Here is a 19,359-nt window from a genome sequence, read left to right on the forward strand (position 1 = left end):
ATTATATCTGCTGTTAACTGAGTACCTACTATGTGCCTAGCATTTTCCTGGATTGAGTCAATGGATCTGCACAGCTGCTCTGCAGGCAAGCCAGAGTATGCTGCTCCCTGCTTCAAACTCTCCGGGGGCTCCCTGAAATCCTGCGTATAAAACCCCAAGTCTTCCCCACTCCATAATATAGCCCTGCATATTCTAGACCTAGACCCCACTCACCTCTTCAAAATACTCGTCCACCCCTACCCTCCTTGGTCATCCTGCTAGAAACACACTGGTCTCCTTGTGCAAACATGTGCATAGTGCCCCAACCACAGGGCCTTTGCACGGGCTATTCCTCTGCCTGGATAACCTTCTCCTACTAGATACTAGTATGACTCACCTCAATCAGGGCTTTGCTCAGACATCACCACCTCCTCAGAGAGGTCTTCCTTACTACCGTGTCAAAATCAGCTAATCCTCATACCCCCCCATCAATCACTCTCTACTATATCCCTCACCTTATCACCTTCAGACCACAATCAGAAATTATTTGTATGTTAATCTGTCTCTTGAAATAGAATCAGTTCCTTCTTAAGAGCTAGTAATCTTTGTTCTCTGGTATATTCCCAGGATCCCTGAAATAGGGCCTGGCATCTCCAAACAGGTGGTCTGTAACTATTTTAGATGAACTGAACTTGACAAAGACACTGGCTCAGAGAGGCAAAGACACCTTCCTGAGATCACACAGCTCCTGAGTCAAGTAGCCCAAATTTGAACGCAGGTCAGGTTTAGGCACTCTGTTGCCTGGACAAGGTCCCTCTGCAGGCCTATGCAGCCTCAGACGGAGGAGACAACAGAGGAAAACAAGGCAAGGCAGGGCCTGGGCTGAGACAGAGAAACATGGAAGCTGAGCCCCAGGGCCTGGATTTGCAGATGGGAGGAAAGGGTAACCTTCGGCCATAACAAGGGGGAGGGAAACCTCGGAGAAGTCACTACTGCCAAATGTTACATAACTGGGCCACGCTCCGCCTGCCCACCCGATCCTGCTTCCTGCTGACGTCGCCCTGTGGCCATATTCAGGCCAGGCTTGGCGTAAAGCGGGAGGGGACACCCGCTGACCCTCTGCTTCCCCTGCTCCTTCCTGCACTGGACAAGAGTGACATGTCTTTCTGAGCTCCAGACAGGGCCTGGCCAGTGGCCAGATGTGGCTGCTGTTGATTCAGGACTAGTAGGGACCTAGCTTCCTCCTGGAGCCTTGGTGAGTGCCGGGGAGGGGCAGCAGGCGGAGGTCATGGAGTTCAGCAGCATCTTGTGAGGCCTGCTTACATACTCCAGTGACAGGGAACTCATCCCTGCAGCATGGGTGGCCACTGGCAGGATGGATGGACCCAGGCAGAGCCCAACTTCCCGCAATGGGTCCCTGGAACTGCTCACGGTGATTCCTTCAAGGTCAGCTAGGAACGAGAACCAGCTGCATGCACCCAAATTGCCTTTTCTCAACAATAAGTGGTCAGCAAGATTCACCCATCTGTAGGCCTCAGGACATGGTTTGCTGGCCCCCATCTTCTGGCCTGATGTACTAGGTCCACGGCTCACCCAGTATGACTCTGCTTTGCTGGGTCCTGTGTGAGCCACGGCTAGTGGAGGATGGGTCCACGAAGGGACGCGCCTACAGACCCGGGGTCGAACCCCCTCTGTGGTCTCCTGGCCTCATCACCCTGTAGTGGTCCACCCATCAGTACTCAGGATCAGACAACGAGGAGGGCAGCCTTCTCCGTCAGTGTCAGCTTTACTTCTCTCAGACCAGTACAACCCACTTTGAGCCTAGTCCCGGCAGATGGCTTCCCGCTGTCCCCTAAAGGAATGCCCAGCAGAAAAACCCCATGCACACTGCTTCCCTGGCACCCAGTGGGTGCTCAAGAAAGGCTCACTGCACAGTGAGGATGATGTCCCACACACCCTGAGCTCTGGCCCAGGGCCAGGCACTGCCCCACATAGGACTCCTCTGCTCCTCACAACCCTAAGGGTGGGTCCTGGTCTTCCCTTCCCTCTACAGGGAACACTGAGGCACAGAGGGGGGCGCCGTGTGCCTGCAGGCACCACCCAGCTGCTGACACTGCTACGGTGTGGGCCCTCTAGCCCAGAGCCCTGCTTTACACCATTCTGCTAGGCTATCTATTCAGATGAAAGACACTGACTGGCTCAATCAATCAATCAATCAGCTGACCAATCACTCACTCAGCCAGTCCAGGAGTAGCTGCTCTCCATATACAACCAAGCACCCAGGGAGACACGAGACCTAGCCACGGGGTGTCTGGTGGCCATGATACCATCACAGCTGTGGCTCTCACCTGTGGGGCACTCAGAACGTGCCAGGCCCTGTTCTAAGCCCTTACATCCATCCACTCAGATGAGTGCCATAAAAGCCCTCTGAGGTGGGCACTAGTATTGTCCCCACTGTATAGTTGGGAAAACTGAGTACAGAGAGAATAAGTTGCTTGCCCAAGGTCACACAGCTACTAAGTGGCAAGATCTGGATTAGAATCCGGGTCTTCTAGGCCAGAGTCCCTACAATGGCTGCTCCTGCACACCCCATTTGAGAGAGTGCCTCCCACACCCCTAAGAAAAAAGGGGGATCAGTGGCTTTAAAATAAAATACTACCACTACTACTACCACCACCAGTGGTAGCAGTCAGGGCAGCCACCCCTCACAGAGTGCTCCCCTCTGGCAGACACTTGGGTCCTCAGAAGTGGTGACTCATTTAATCCTCAGCAGAATTCTCGGGGGTAAGGGCCGTTATGCCCCCACTTTACAAAGGACGAAACTAAGGCTCGCTGGGACAAAGCTGTCACCTGAGGTCACACAGGTGCCAAGTCATCAAGCTGGGACTTGGTCCCACTCTTACCCCTGAACCCACACTCAGGTTCTGGGGTCCCTGGGGGCATAGCAGGACCGTGCCATGAGGGAGTCTGGGAGAGGAGGCCTATACCCCCAACAGCCTGAGTCATGGCTGGGCTGGTGTCCATGTTGGCTGGGAGGAGCAGGGGCTAGGAGGAGGAGGAGGGGAAGGGCAAGAAGACCACCTCTTGTCAGGACTGCCCACCCCCTCCCCCGCAGTTAAATCTCTAGCTGCTACACACATAGGCTGCTCCCCTTGGGCTCAGCCATCCTCCTGCTCTAAGGGATTTCAACAGGTGTTAAAGACAAGTGCTCTGTGCCCTCAGGCTTTCATAAGACTTCCTCCCTGTGGAAACCAGAGTCCTAGAAAATCCAGGAAAAAGTAGAGCTCCTGGTGTACCAGGAAGCACTGCCAGAAGCTCAAGGAGCAAGGAGCCCAGAAGCTGAGCAGCAGGCAGGGAAGGTGAGGGTGGTCTGGCTTCACCAGATATGATGGGCAACAGGGAGTAGACAAGAGCCCAACTGGAGATGAGGTTTGGCCTCAGCGCTGCCCACAGGGGCATGACACAGTCTCCGCTGGCCTTGAGCAGCCAGCAGCTGCTTACATACTCAATCCAGTAAGATTCCCACCCAGGGCAGCCGAGGAGGGTGCCCTTAAACTCTGCGCGGCACTCAAGCACAGTTCAAGTGGGGTGATTCTATGCCCGGCCTGCCTGCCATGCCAGGTGACCTCAGTAGTCTGTGCATCTCAGCAGGCTGCATGGGAGCAGCAGTTCAGGGCCGTCTCATCCCAGGACAGGCTGCCTGTACTTTATACACAGCAACAGGCAGCCTGATGGAGGGGAGGGGGCAGCAGGCAAGGGGGGCCTGAGGAGGAGAGCTGCGGACCCCCTTCTTATACCTTCACATATATAAGGAAATACGCAGCCTGGTGATCCAGAACACGGGTCCCTGGGTCATACAGGTGTGGTTGACCCAAGTCTGTTGTTTATGAGCCTTGCTGAGCCTCAGTTTCCCCATATCTGAAATAGTGACCATGCAGGCATGTTGTAAATGTGTCCAAAGGGGCAGGAGTCAGGGAGGGAGGAAGAGAGGGGGTGGGGAAAAAGAGAAAGAAAGACAGAGAGGAGGAAGGGAAGAGGCTGCCCCCCACCCGGCCCTCCCTTCACAGTATCAGCTGTGGAGGAAGCAGTCTCTCCATAGAGACCATTTACATGCTCAGCAAGGCCAGCCCGCCCTTCTCGTGCTCCTGGCCTCCCCCGGCCTTCCCTCGAGGCCAGAGGGCTGCAGGAGGGCGGGGGGAGGCCAGGGCTGGGCCCACTGCTCCCTGACCTGCCCTCCCCCCTACTGAGGCGGCCCTAAGACTATGAGGTCAAACAGGATGGGAGAGACACATGCTTGGGGTTCATCTGCCTCTGGGCCTTCGTTCTAAGGCACTGACTGCCACGATCCTTGATGAGGCGGTGTCTGGCCCACGGTGTTCCTTCCCCACACACCCAGAGGTGTGGAACCCAGGAGAGCAAGGGAGCGGAGGCAGGGAAGCAGAAGGATGGGCCTGGCACACAGAGTCGGCCCAGTGCCCAGGAGGGGATGTGCAGAACACAACAATCCCTGCAGCCAGCCCAGGGTACCCCCAATCCCGAGGTGCTGGTGAATACCTGCTCCCGACCCAGGGCACCCAGGGTGCGGCCCCCCAAGAGACCCCAGGAGGCAGGGCAGAGTGCTCACCATCTTCAGCTTGTGTTGCTGCAGGATCTCATCCAGATTCTGTCTCTTCTTGTAGTTGAAGTAGAAGTTCTTACACTGAGACACCGTCTTGGAGCCCACCATCCGAGCGATGGCCGACCAGTTCCGGCCGTGTTCCAGAAGACCTGTGGCAGAGGGCGGCAGGTGAGGGGCGGCAGAAGGCCTGTGCCCACAGCCTGCAGCCCGGACTGAGGCTCTGCACGCGGTTCCAAGGCTCTGGAAGCAGACCAGTGGAGGTGGGGGGCGCCAGAGAGATGGGTATGGCCACCTGGCTACCCCCATCCCCCACCCAGGCTACCTGGGCAGGGCCCAGGCTCCAGGAACAGAGAAGAGAGGGGCAAGGGGCTGTTCGCCCTGGGTGCACCCCTCCTGAGACCACCATCGAGGATTCTGGTGACTAGGAGCTGAGGTCTGGGCACAGACCCCGCCCAGGCTCCCACCTCCCCTGCCTCCCCTGGCTGTCATGACCTAGCACTGACACTCCCTCACAGCTGCAGATGAGGCCTCAGGCCTCGGGAGACAGTGTTGTTTTCCGGCCGCACCAGGCCAAGGCCAGAGGAAAGGAAGGAACGTGTGAGCAGGGGATGGAGGGTGGGGTCCAGGCAAGTGTGAGCTGGAGCCAGGAGTCTTCTTCACCCAGGTTAACTGGGGCACCTTTGGGCCTGGGGCCCACCATGGGCTTGAGGCCCACAAGGCTGGTTCAAGGGTCTGGGAGTAGAACGGCCCCCCAAAAACTGGCCCCCCCACGTCTGTGAGCTTTCACAGCCTCACAGACTCCTGATATGGGGAGAAATCCCCAAGAATCAACAGACTCCATCCCAAACCCACCCAGGTCAGAGAAAGTTCTCCCCAGCCCCACAAACTCGGGCCAGGGCCATACTCACCCCCACTCCATACCCTACTCTGGTTTCAATGCTGTAAATACCAGTCTCAGCAAAAAACACAGCCTCCTGCTCACAGAAGCCACACATGGGACACCTGGCCCCCGGTCTCAATCCACCTGCCCACGGAGCTCCTGGCACACACAAGCACGCCACACGCAGCAGCATCTCTTTATACATCGGCAACATGCCCTGTGCGGCCAGGTCAGCCTGAGCAGGTAGGCTGGCCACTTCCCGGTGGCTGCCCGAGAGACAAAAGGCAGGCTCCAGATCTCCAAGGGCTGTGGGGCAGGACTGAGCCCCCAAGGGCAGCAGGTGGGAAGCCTGAGTCACACTGGAATACAGCATCCTCTAAGCCCCAGAGCTAGACTTTTAACGGCTAACGAAAGATTTCCCATAATGAAGTTTGAGGTCATTTTCCTTGAATCAAATCAAGCTGCAAACAGGGAGGCTACGACTGGAATTTTGTAGGGGTACAGGAGCTGGAGGGGCCAACAATCTGCGTGTTTGCACTTTCTGTGCCTCGTTTGTCCGTCCATCCATCCATCCATCCATCCGAACATGTGCCAATAGCTCACTACACACACAGCTCTCATGAAAATAAAACTGCAAGAAGAAACGACAAGACGCCACATCACACGGCCGAGTGACCTGGAGTTTGCAGAGCCCTTCAGAGACGTGATTCCATCTCACCCCTGCTACCGAGGCCGTGACTGTCCCCATCCCTAGATGGGAGAAGGAGCCAGAGCCACTCTTGAGCTTCTGGGGACAAGCCAAGGGCAAAGGGGGAATGAGGACCCAGGTTTTCTGCTCTCCTGCCTCTGGACACTGTGGGGTGAGGTGGTGCCAGCCCGACAGGCCACCTGCTCCCCTGCGGAGGCTATGGGCCACGTGGCTCCACAGCGGGCTCCTCAGGGTTCCTCAAGGACAGGCTTGGAGGGAGGGCTGGGGCATGGGATCAAGTGTCACCCAGCCCCCTGACCTTTCCCTCAGCCTGCGCCAGCAGCAGCTGCCACTTCCACAGAACCTGGCGGAGGACGATGGGACGCGAGTTTATTTATATTTCCCCAGCCGGGGCCAAGAGAGCCCAGGCAAACACGTCGGGCCAGAACCCTGGGCGGGAGAGGGCGGGTCTCCCATCTGGGCCTGCTAGAGCAGCGGAAGGGGGTGGTGGTGCAGGGGTTAGCTGGACCCCAGAGAGGTTGGCATTTCCAAACTCAACACATCAATAAGGAGGTGGTTTGGAGGCTGGCCGGGGATTTAGGGTCCTAATTAACTCCACTTGTGGCAGCAGCAACAGCAGAAGGTGAGGGTGACAGGGTCACCCAGCCCTTCCCTAAAGTGAGTGGTGGCTCAAAAGGGAGTACTGTTTGAGGCTGTCCAGAAGCCCTGGCCTGGAAAGTGCTGTGTAGAGTCAGCCACCCACTCCGTCCCAACCACCCACTTGGGTCTTGGTTCCCTAGCGGCTTTGTGAGAGGCTGGGGTGAGTGCCCTCATACAACTGCCTGGGACCCCCTGTGGTTCCTGCTCCCAGGCTGAGGATGCTGGGCACAGCCTCACTGAGCCTTGCAGACCACCAACACTAGACCTGGCTGAAAGCCCCCCAACGCCCATCCACCTGAAAAGCGAGAGTGCACCTTTGAGCATGCGCCAACCAAGACCCCCAGGGCTTGCCCCAAGCAAATGGAGGTCCTGCCCTCCCACCCTAAAAGCCCCTGCCTGACAGCCAAAGAGGCAGGGGGAAGGGGGCCCCAGGCAAAGGATGGGGATGGGGTCCCCCAGGTGAAGAACTCCCAAGTCCCGGGCCTGGTGGCCACAGCCAGGTCCCTGTCACCAGCTCCCAAAGCAACCCCAAGCCCCTCCTGGGGCCTCACTCACATCCTCTCATCTGCGTCTCCCCCTCGGCCAAGTTTTCCGGAAACATACGGCTTGGAGGATGCTCCAGGGAGTGGAGCTGGGAGCAGTGGGCTGGGAGGCGGGAGGCTGGGCGGCCCCGATGCCGATGCCGGCTCTGCGAGGCTTGTGGCTGGAGCAGGCTGTGGCTGGCGTCTGCTCCGGCTCAGCTCTGCCTCACATCCTTCTGTCCAACGGCGGCAGCAGCGGCAGTGGCGGCGGGCGGGAGGGAGGGAGGGAGGGGGAGGAGGGAAGGAGGGCGGGCGGAGGCTGGCTCAGAGAAGGGCGGGGAAGCAGCTCCGCACCGCCCGCCCCTGGTGGCCCAGGGCTCCTACCACCCGCTCCCCGGCGCTGCCAGTCCTGACATCGTCCTCCCCACTCCCCCGCAGCTGCGGGCGTGCGAGGTGCCCTTCGCCGATGGGGGCGGGCGGCGGAACTTGTCAGTTGTGTGCTCGTGCCCCGTGCCAGGCGTCACCAGGGTGCACGGCGTCCAAGGCTCCTCCAGGCACAAGTGCGCCCTGAACAGGCGCTCAGCAAGGGGTGCTGGCTGGGAGCCCCCAGTCCCCGGACACCCTGCTGGGCGGAACCCAGAGAGCCAAGCCTGACGGGGCAGCGGTGTCCTGAGCCGGCTCGCCGCGCCTGGGCTGGATCTCCCCGCTGCCTGACCCAGCGAGAGACGCGTTGTCAGGGCTGAATGTGACCTCCAGACGGAGGCTCGCGGGAGCAGGCGGGCGGGGGAGCGTGGCAGAAGCCCAGGTTCAGAAGGGGCGGGCCAACTTGGCACTGGCTTCCTCCTCCCTCTCTCCCCATCCGTGGCGGTGGCGGCGTCAGCAGCAGTGGTAAGAACAGATGAGGGTTCAGAAAAACAGAGCTTCTCCACCCCAGCAGACGGGGAGCAAACAGCTTCTTCCGCTGTCATTCCCCTGCGCCAGTTCCACCCGCAGTCTGCCCCCAACCCGGCCCGATGCTGCCACGGCTGGCCAGGCTCTCCGTGGGACACTCTGGACGTCTGGGACCGCAGGAAGGGGGCCATGCGGTCTCCTTCTAGCACCCGCTGGTCTGTGGGTGGGCAGGCCTGGCTTCACATTCCAGGAAGAAGCTCAGGATTTGAGGAGCCTCTTTCGGAGTGCAAATGAGACCTCCAACCACTGAGGGCTGGGGGAAGGGCTTCAAGATCCCAGATGGTTCTCTGCTGCCTGAGGGTCTCTGGACCAAGGCCGCCTCTTTCCACTCTCTGTGAGGCACCCCTGACAACCTGAGCAGCCTGGCCCCATATAAACACCTGCTAGAAAAAGGTCATAAGCAGCTCCTGGGAGTTTGAAAGTTAACGGGGTTGAACTTTGGAGCCGGATCCAGGTCATGACCGATTTCTCCAACTCCAGGGTCACTGACCTGCTTGTCCCTTTAGCCCTCAGCTTTTATGCCCTGCCCATAGGAACCCAAGGAACGACGGACATCCCTGACGCACCTCTGCACCCAGCCCTCATCCTGGGATCCCAACCATGTCAAAGATCTAGGACTTTCTGCTTAGTTCCACAGTCCATACCCTGCAAAGAAGTCCAAGTGAGCTTTTATGAACGCCAATCCCACAGTGTCTCTCCTCTACTTAAAATCTTCCAACGACAACCCATGCCTCTCTGAATAAAATCCAAAGGCTCCTGTGTGGTACGTGAGGCCCTGCAGAAGCAGCCCCACCCCCATGGCCAGTCTGCTTCCTACTTCTCCCCTTCCTCACCCACTCCAGCCACCTTTTATGGCTTTTATGGGACCTTTTATATGCCCAGCCCTTGAGTGTGACCCAGGACATCTGCACCAGCTATTCTCTCTACCTGCATGCCTTTTTCACAAACCTGACTCTGTCCTCCTTCAGCTCAAGTGATACCTCCTCAGAGAAGCCTTCCCTGATCAGTTTTTTTGAAGCCATCCCCCTAGACACCCTGCCATCATGAGGCTTTATTACCTCCAGGGAACTATCGCTCCCAGAAATTAGCTCCTTTGCTCCACTGCTCACTGACTGTCATGTCTCTGCACCCACAACTGCTAGGCATGCAGAAGGCACTTGGCAAATGAACAAAGTTCCAGACCCCCAAGGGTCTGGGTCTCATCTCTCTGAGGCTCCTGAGAAGGAGCTCCTGAGAGGAGGGGGCTGACTGTTTATCCCAGCAAGGTCCCCTGGACCATCACCAGATGAGGCTGGAGACAATGCCCACCTCTCACAGCCAGGGGCATGCCCATAAGCATTCTGTGCCTATGCCCAGATGGCAGATTCTCCCAATGTCCCCTGCGGTCTGGATTCCCCGACCTCACTTCTAATTTCTAAGGAAAAGAGTTTCATTCTGAAGAGTCAGGAGGCAGGAACTAGGAAGTGAAATTGACCAAGACAGGAAGTCAAGCCAGGAGGTCTGAGTCACATACTTGGAGGTCCAAATGAGACAAGGAGCAGTGGGTAGCTGCAGGGGTGGCAGCAGGAGGGGCACCTCAACACTGTGTCCTGGGGGCTCAGTGTGGCCACCTACTGCTCTGGACACCATCGAGGGAAGCTTCCCATGCACTGTGCAGGGGCCTGTGACAAATTGTTCTTATGGGAACAGTGACTCAGGCTTCTGTCCCTGCCCCATCCTTCTCAAGGTCCCTGCCACAGGCAGCTCTCCCGAGGGTCTGTGAACACACTCCAACAGCCAAGCCCCAGCCCACCACTGGTGAGCTCAGACACACAGGGCAGGGAGGGCCCTGGCAGCACCCATGGGCACACTACTATCCATCGGGGTCCCAGGGATCCCACAGCTGCTCTCTCTGGAAACCAGCACCCCCTTCCAGGAAATGCACTGGCTCCCCCACCCCAGCCAGCCCCTTCCTACCCTGAGGCTTTCTGTTCCCTCCATGAGGAGCACAGGTGGCCTGCAAGAGGGACACATCCCTACCCCTCCTGCCAGCTCCCATTTTCCAAAAGAAACTCCAGTTTGCAAAACAAAATTTTCTGCCCAAAGCACTGTCGAAGGAGAGGGGAAAAAAAACCAGCAGGCTCAGTGCTACATCCTGGCACTTCCTTCTTTCAGAAACCCCAAGCCCTGGGTGGGTTAGACACGGAAGCAGCCATTCAACTGGCAACTCTATTGGGCACCGGCTCTGTGTCAGAGCTTCCAAAACTCTGGCTAGTCTTGAAATCCCGCCAGGATCCTGGCGAGACAACTTCGTGCCTGAACTCTGACTTACCTGCCTTTTTCTTTCCATCTATGCTCTTAAAAATACACCCCAGTTTCAGCAATTACAGCCACACACATCATCGACAGGATGTCTAATAGCAACCTCTTCTTCCAACACACAATGCAGCAGACACATGAAAAGAAGTCACCTGTGGGTGACCTAGTGTGGCCTTGCCTACCACTCCGGGAAAATGCCACGTTACATGTTCAGCATCAAGTCTTTCAACAGAGCACAGCAGAGAGCATGCTCCTGGGGCCGAGCAGCTCTGCATCATTTGTTGAATGCATGCCGGCTCATCCACTCAGCCCTCTGGGCCTCGATTTTCTCATCTGCAAAGCAGAAGTCATGGACGGCCACATATGTGGAGCGCTGGCCTGGTACGGTAATTCACGCAAAGTGCTCAAACCAGGGAACACTTACTACGTGCAAACAGGTATCATCATTACTGTGTAAACTGCCAAGTGTCTCTCTCCCTGAGGAGTTACCAGCTTGAGTGTGGACGTGCGGATTTTCCTCCTGGGAGTGAAGCGGGACGGTAGATGCCTGACCGTATTTTCAAGGGGGCTGACAAGGAGCAGCAGAGGGGTTTAGAGCCCGCCCCTGAGCCTGGTCATCTCCTCCACCCTGAGGTCATGCAGAAACCATCACATGCCAGAAGTATCCGGGTTGGGACGCAACGTGCCCAAGATGGGATCCTCCAGAGCAGTCCAAAGGTGGCAGCGGCTCCTCACCAGTGTCAGCCCTGGGGTGCCTCACCATCCCTTCTAACGACCCTTAATGCCGCCCCCCCTCTACGTCAGCCTCCCTCGGACACCCTCGCTGAGGGGTAGCCCTGTCCCCATATGGGCCCTCACTGGTCCTGGCATCAGAGGTGGCCCAGCACAGGGGAACCTAGCCCACTGCACCGCTCTGCCCATCACGAGCCTCAGCGGGCGTATGTGCCATAGTCCAAGTGGAGCGCACAGGCTGCTCCCTGTCTGGTCCCCGCAGTAGGGGCAGGAGGAGACTGTGATGACGGACACATATGTGAGGAGGGCCTGCTTTTCCAGGCTCTGTGGCTGGGGGCTCACACCTCCCCTTACTGAACCTTAGACTCTTCATCCGTAAAAACTAATTAAACCAACCAGTGTGCACAACAAGCACTTTGAAGGTGCAAAGCGATTAGTGGTTTCTCCTTTACTCTCCATGAAAGGGGGGAGGGGGGGGCGTGGGCCCAGTGGGGGGTTGCAGCCAGCAAGTCCTGCAGGCCTAGAGTTACTGAGAGAGAGAGAGTTCTGGGGCCTGTCTCAGCTCCACCCAGCCTGGGGGGGCTTGCCTGGGGCTCCCTGAAGCCAGCCCTGAAGCAGCCTCCACACTGAGCCAGGTCAATCTGGCATCTCTCCCCTTACCAGGCAGGCCGCTAGAGGCCAGGGGAGGGCAGGGCTGGCAGCTTGGAGCTGGGCCCGTACCTATTCCTGGTCTGGAATGGTGTGACCAGGGGCTTCCCCACCCCCTCCACAGCTGGCGTTCTGCCCACCAGAGAAGAGATGCTGGGGACCAAGAGGAGCTGCCAGCAGAGCCCCGGGCCTCCCGCACAGCTGGGTCAAGACTCTGAGCCAGGCCAGGCTGACCTTTCCCAGGGGAACGAGAGCCTCACATCCCAGCCCAGCGCCTGGCCTGCCCCTCCTGCCCAGCATGGCGCTGAGCCTGAGGGCAGGCGGCCAGCTCCCTGGAGCTGCCTGGTTCCTGGGGAGGCTGCTTCCTGTACATGCTCAGTGCCTACTTGGTATGAACCCTAGGGCAGGCAGCCCTGCCTGACTCCCTGCACACAAGAAAATGAGGTGCCCATCTGCTCACCCAGAACCCTGCAGCTGCTATGTCCTGCTTCACCCTCTCCCCAGGTTCTGGCCCTCCTCATGCTCTTAGAGTCAGAGCCAAACTCCATCCTACAGCTGGTAAGGCCAGGACCCCAAAAGCCTTTCCATCTCTTGACTCTCTCACCCTCACTCCCCATTTCTACATCTTCTTACTTGACCACAGTCTCCCTGTCACAAGGCCTCTTCATGTGCTGTTCTTGCTGCTGGGATGCTCTTCCCTCCCTCATTATGTGAAATTTTTAAAGATTTTACTTATATATTTAAAGAGAGGAAGAGTATAAGCACGTACACATGAGCAGGGGAGGGGGAGGGAGAGAGAGAAACTCAAGCAGACTCCCTGCTAAGCAGGGAGCTCAACATGGGACTCACTCCCATGACCCTGAGATCATGAGCTGAGCAGAAATCAAGAGTTGGACACTTAACCAACTTGAGCCACCTAGGTGCCCCCCATTATCTGATAGTAGCCAAGGCTAACTCATTCAAACTTCACACCAGCCCCATTCCCACTCTGTAACTAGAGTACCTGAGTTCAAATCCACCAACTGACAGCTGTGTGACCCAGGACAGCTCATTTAACCTCTCTAAGCCTTGGTTTCCAAATCTGAATAAAGGAACTAATAATGGAGCATCTGCCTCATGAGGTTGGTAGGGATGATGCGACCTGAGGAACACCCAGTAGGGTTACTGATTATCTGTGCTCTGGGTGCCAGCCCCGGGCCTCTGCCTCGGAGGGGGGGACCATCTCTGGCCTCACTGAAGCTCCTCCAAGCATCAGGTTACATGAGCTCAGCACGTCACTTACCTTCAGCCCACTTCCCCCACATGCACATAAGGAGCCAAAGCCCTGAAAGGGCAGACACTTGCTTGGGGTCACATACCCCTTTAGGGGCAGAGCCATGACTTGGACACAGCAAGAAAGGCTCCAGAGTTTTGGTATTGAACTGTGGGGCCTACCACTTCTGAGAGCCTACTGTATGCTGTACATTTATGGTTCATGCCTCCCCCCTTTTATGATGCCCCTGTGGGATGGCATCCTGGCCACATGCCAGAGGAGGGTGAAACAAGGCCAAGACAGGGAAAGGCCAGGCCAGGGTCACATGGCTGAGGAACTGGTTAGTGTTATAAATGGTGATGGGAACCTCAATATGCCTGACACATGACTGACCTAAGCTCTTCTGTTGTTGTTTTGTTTTTTTCCACAGAACCCCAATGGTGGCTTTACCAGATTGAACTGTGTTCCCTCCAAATTTCATGTTCATCTGCCACCTATAAAAGTAACCTTATTGAGAAAAAGACTGTTTACGGATATGAGCAAATTGAGATGAGAACACCCGGGTTAAGGTGGGTCGTTGTAAGGAGAGGGGGTTTTGGACACAGACACACAGAGGGAAGACAGCCACATGAAGACAGAGGCAGAGGAGGGAGCCATGTACCCACGAGCCATGGAACACCAGGGACCACGTGGTGGTGGGTGCCCTCCCAGAGCCCCCAGAGGGAACACCGCTCTGCCCACACCTTGACTTCAGTCCTCCCACCTCCAGAGCTGGGAGAGAGCACCCTGCTGCCGTTTCTAAGCCCCTCTGTTTGTATGTGGTTAGGGGAAGCTCCAGGAAACTCTCATGGTGGGTGATACTCTAATTCTTACCATACTGATGAGGAAAGAGACACAGAGAGGTTGATGGACTAGCCTAAGGTCATGGAGCTAAAAGGCTTGGTTTCTCTCTGCTGCTCAACCTTTAAGGCCAGGCTGCTAGATGTCTCCTGGGGTACTTCAGTCTGGCTCATCTCTGGGTACCCCCCACAAAGGGTGAAGCACTGGGTCGATGGGAGGGATGGCCAGCAGGATGAGTGCATGCCATCTGCCTGAAGCATAGCTGCTTTTTTAGTCCCTTCCTGGGTTTTCTGAGGGCTGGACAGGGGGCTCCAGAGCATTCCTGATCTCCCCACCTATGCCCATGGTGGAGAAAAGTCGCCGGGGCTACCAGCACCTGCCTCCCGCCCTGCCCCCTCCCACCGCCTGGAACACAAAGCCATTAGCAGCCACCCTGAGCAGTAATTGTCCAGATTGCTGTAATTCACGGCAGTCGAGCACGCTGGTGCTCATCGCATTATTACAAATGTCACTGAGCAGGGCCTTGGCCGTGCACAGTCCCCAGGGGGTTCTCGCACTGCCGTCTCTGTGGGCAGGACCCAGGATGAGCTCACTGCCGCTCTAAGGACCCAACCTTGAGACAGTGGGGCGCACTCCTGTCTCGGGTAGTGAGTCATCCCTGCCGACCTCCCATTCCCTAGATCTGCCCTTCCCAGAGGGAGAGGACAGCTGCCAACTTGGCCAACTCTCGGTTCCCAGGCAACAAGAAGGGAGCCAGGGATGGAGCCGCCGTGACAACAGAAGACACTCTGTGGGGGATGAGGGGCTGTGGGAATACAGGCTGGCAGTCCTGGGGTGTGCACATGGAGCCCCTCACTGCCCCAATAGGTTGGGGTGTGTGTGTGTGTGTGTGTGTGTGTGCGTGCGCGCGTGCGCGCGGGGTGGGGGGGTGCTGGGCAATATCGCTGCCAATGGCTGAGACACAGGGATCTCACGTGTGGTTAATAAATAATCCTATACAAATGTTCCTGGCAGCTCTGTTCATAATAGCCAAGAGGTGGAAACCACCATGACCGTTGACCAACGGATGAATGAACACATCAGGGGTATGTAGTCCATCCCCACGGTGGAACAGAGCTTGGCCATACAAGGAATGAAGCCTGCATGCTACAACACGGATGAACTTCGAAAACACAATGCTGAGTGAGAGAAGCCAGACACAGACGGGCACGTACTGCAGGATTCCATTCATGTGAAAGTCCTGAAGGCAAATCCACAGAGACGGAAAGCAGATTAGTGGCTGCCAGAGGCTGGCAGGCCTTGGGGGCTGGGTGTGACTGCTTGTGGGTACGGGGTTTCCGTCTGGGGTGATAAAACGTTCTGGAACTAGACAGAGGTGACAGTTGCACAACACTGTGAATATACTTAATGCCACTGAACTACACACTTTTAAATAGTCAAAACAGTAAATTTTATGTTATACGTATTTACCAAAGTTACATAAGAGAAAAAAACTCACACAATGTCAGTGAGGCCTCCTTTGCACCCAATGGTGTGATCCATCCTGGAAACCACAAAGTGGACAGAGAAAAACAACAGTATGCCCCCCACCCCACCCCAGGGGCTAACCAGCACCCCGGCACCCTGCAGGTAAAGACGACACCCAGGCACCAGGTGTACTGCTCTGATGTGCTGGAAATCTCTCATGTTCCAGGGCCTTGGCCTAGGCGAAGAGGCAGGGCAGCTCCTCTCCTGAGTGCTGCTGAGGGTCTGCCTCAACTGAAGGCAGGGAGTTCAGAAGAGAGGGCTGGGGCCTCAGGAGGGCAGGGGGCGGAGCGCCCAGACAGCAACTGGGAGGATATGGCCTGCTCAGGTCTGGGGTTGCTCCTGGTCAGCTGCTGAAGCCCCAGGGAAGAGCACCCAAGCCACTGAGCATCCCCTTCCCAGGGTGGACAGTGGAGGCAGGGCAGGGCAGCCAGCCCAGGTGCATCCTGGCTCGGAGGCTACAGTCCTCACACCACTGCCCTTGTGCACCTAGGGCCCTCACGAGAAAGGTCATTTGTTCCCTCTGTGAGTCATAACCCGGAGGCCCAGGCTTGCTCCCCACCCCTCCATGTACCAGCTCCTGGACCTGGGCCATCCTGGGCCTCACTCCTCACTTCCTCCTCTGTGAAATGGGATGGAAACAAGAGCCACTCTGGGCGCTACAATCAGAGTAAATAGAGCAGTCAGGTAAACAGAGGGTCAGGCTCCACCTAGCCTCAACCCTCCTGTCAGTGCTGGGCACAAGCAAAGGAGGGATCGGTCCAGAGACAAGGGGAATCCACACAGACGCAGTCCTGGCAATGTGGGACGCACCCTCAGGACCCTCAGTGCTTGTTATCTCTGCTTCCTCATGGCCAACCCTGATGCCCCTCCCAATTCACAGATGGGGAAACTGAGGTAGATAGGTCGCTGAAGCAGGAAGTGAAGGACCCTGCTGTTCTGGCTTCAAGGAACACATGGCTGGCTTCTAAGGGAGGACATGAGGTCAGCGCTACTGCACATGGCCAACAGCCGCCTCCAGCCCTGCCTCGGTGACCCCATCGTGGTGGCTGCCACCAAGCTCTGTACCTCCTCTCCAAGACACCCAAGTGTGCTGCCACCAATATCTACAGGGCCACAATGTGCTGACCCTGGAAGGCACAGAAGCTATCCACTGACCCGCCGGCACAGCACGAGCTGCACCATTTCTGAGCTGTGCCTCGATGTCACCTTGGGGACACAACGTGGAGTCTGACAAAGCAGCTATTGGCCAAGGAAGAGGGACCAACCTGAGAACAGCCCAAAAGCAGAGCATACCCCTCCAGATGGCACCATAGCACCTGGTTCAAGGCCCGATGTGCCACATCCTCCCCAGCACTTGGATGCCAATCGAGACTGGTCAGAGTCCCCAGAGAACCCTCACCTTTCTTGGCTGTCTCCATTTCTTCTTCGGTCCAGCGAGAACTCTCATTCATTTCCATTGAAGCTGAAAAGGAAGACAAGGTGCATTGGCAGCAGCCTGAGGGGTGGTCCAGCTCACAGACAGCCCGCTAGTGTGGGGGTGATATAATCAGCCCATTTTACAGGAAAGGAAACTGAGATGGCCCAGGCCCTGGACTATGAGAGCTATCTCTGCATGCACCTGGTTGAGAAGGGGGTAACCCACCTGAGAGCATGGTGACTGCATAAAGGTCAGGGGGACTAGGGACATGAGCTTTGGGTGGGCAGGGGTCTCATCAGAGCATGGACTTGCTGATACCAGTGATTCTCTGCTGTTAATCCCCGTTTTAACCCACTAGATGCCAGGAGTCCTCACTCCAACTGTGATAGTTAAAAATGGTTCCAGACATGGCCAATTGTCCCCTGGGGCTTGTAAGGTCACTCATTGACAATGCTGCTTTACAGGACAACTGCCATATTCTCCCCAAAGTCCCCCTGTGTAAGGATGAAGCTTTAGAAGTGACATGGCGGCCCTTGACATCACATAGAATTGGCCAGGCCTCTACTGTGGCAGTTTTGGGGTCTCTCCTCCAAGGTCCCCCAGATATGAGCCCAGGTCTCTCCCTATAAATTGCTTAAGACTTCATGAAGGGAGGGGTGCCAGGGTAGCTCAGTGGTTGAATGTCTACCTTTGGCTCAGGTCGTGATCCTGGGGTCCTGGGATTGAGTCCCACATCAGGGTCCCCACAGGGAGCCTGCTTCTCCCTCTGCCTCTGTCTCTGCCTCTCTCTCTCTCTGTCTCTCATGAATAAATAAATAAAAATCTTTAAAAAAGAAGAAAAAAAAAAGACCTCATGAAGGGGGCAGACATGAGAGGCCAGCCACATGGACTCAGTGTCGGGAACAGCACCAGGCCCAGAGTATAGAAGCTGGCTGACCGGTGTAGGAAGTCCCAGCAAGAGGGAATGAGAAAGAGCAGCTCAAGCCAAGAAGGGCACCCCACCCTCAGCCAGGGCAGCCTCCCCCACTCCCTGCTGCCGCGGCCTGACATTTTTGTGAGAGCTCACCAACTTTCCCCTTCCTTTGCAACAGGATCCTCAGAGGGAAGCTATGAAGTCTCAGCTTGGGGTGGGCATGTTGGAATAGTCTATCGGAGGGACCAGGGTGGTACTTTCCACCCGGTAGACTAGCTCCAACTTCAGCCTGGGGCCTGAGAGGAGCTTCCCATGAGTTTGGCCCACCACTGACTGCAATGGCCATTGGCCTCTAGGCACCAGGGGGTAGCCAGCAAAAACCTACAGGAGTCATATGAAACCTGTGGCCAATGGGGCTGGGTTTGAATCCCAGCTAACCCCATGACTATGGAGGCAACATCCTTTCTCTAAGCCTTAAACAGCTCATCTATGAAATGGGTACAATTTATCTCCCATGGGAAGAAGGGACAGGTGTCTGGCACGGACCCTGTATGTGGGGTAGGGAGCATCCATGAGAACAAAACATCATCTCCATCAATTCCTACCCTAGGAAGGTATCCTGGTGGCTGGGCCTCTACCTGAGCACTCAGCGCCCTGGATGGGGGCTCCCACAGAGGTGGGAAGGCCAGCCCCCACCAACAGCCAACATAGTATGGAGAGGAGAGACACATGTTGGCTGCCCCCCTGTGGCTGAACTCGAGAACTGCCATTCAATCCACCTCTCCCCACACACCCTCAACAAGTTGAGGTGGGGGTGGTGAGGTTCAGAGTACCTGGAGGAGCAGGAGAAACTGAGGTCCACAGAAGTCAGTGCAGACACAGGGACCTATGGGGCTGGGGCAGGGCAGGGGGGTACAGTCTGTGCCCAGGTCCTTCTAAACAGTAGTGGTGGCTATTCAGTGGAAATGGGGGCCAAGAGTGGCCAGATTTTCTGATTAAAAAACAGAACCCAAACCAGTAATCTGGATTTTTATGTGAACCCTCCCAGTTCTGGGGTAACTAGGGCTGACGCACCATCATAGGTTCTCCCCACATACAGCAAGCAGTGTAGATGAGGACCCCAACACACAAGGAGGTCCAGGAGCTTGCCCCAGGTCATGCAGTGAGTTCAGAAGCCAAAGCTGTGGTTTGGAACCCACCCGTCCTCCCTGGCCTGAAACTCACCCAGCTCAGCGCTCTGTTGCGGGGTGATGGCCTCCTCACTGTTGGCCTCATTGGCCATGGAGCGGGTGATACGTCCTTTGCGTCTTCCCTGGCTGTTGGCAGTTTTGCGGCCTTTGGAGGCCACTGCTTCCTTCTCATCGTTGTCCTCCCCAGAGGTGTCATCCGTCTTCTCCCTAAAGGCCAGAGGGAGACAGGGATGGCTTCACCTGAA

At 56.7% G+C, this 19,359-nt stretch overlaps 1 protein-coding gene across 16 annotated transcripts in view; it reads right to left on the reverse strand.

Annotated features, from left to right (window-relative positions):
• The window catches only part of NCOR2 (nuclear receptor corepressor 2), a 211,435-nt gene that overhangs the window by 48,506 nt on the left and 143,570 nt on the right, over positions 1-19,359 (reverse strand). For all 16 annotated transcript variants that reach the window (XM_055322397.1, XM_055322399.1, XM_055322400.1 and 13 more), the window contains 3 exons: positions 19,149-19,321; positions 16,994-17,056; positions 4,604-4,746 (listed from right to left, as the gene is read on the reverse strand). In XM_055322397.1, coding sequence (XP_055178372.1) covers positions 4,604-4,746; positions 16,994-17,056; positions 19,149-19,321 — 379 coding nt within the window. The remainder of the gene's footprint in view (positions 1-4,603; positions 4,747-16,993; positions 17,057-19,148; positions 19,322-19,359) is intronic.

Source organism: Nyctereutes procyonoides, unplaced genomic scaffold (assembly GCF_905146905.1).
Source record: "Nyctereutes procyonoides isolate TBG_1078 unplaced genomic scaffold, NYPRO_anot_genome, whole genome shotgun sequence".
In the NCBI taxonomy this organism is placed as follows: Eukaryota; Metazoa; Chordata; class Mammalia; order Carnivora; family Canidae; genus Nyctereutes; species Nyctereutes procyonoides.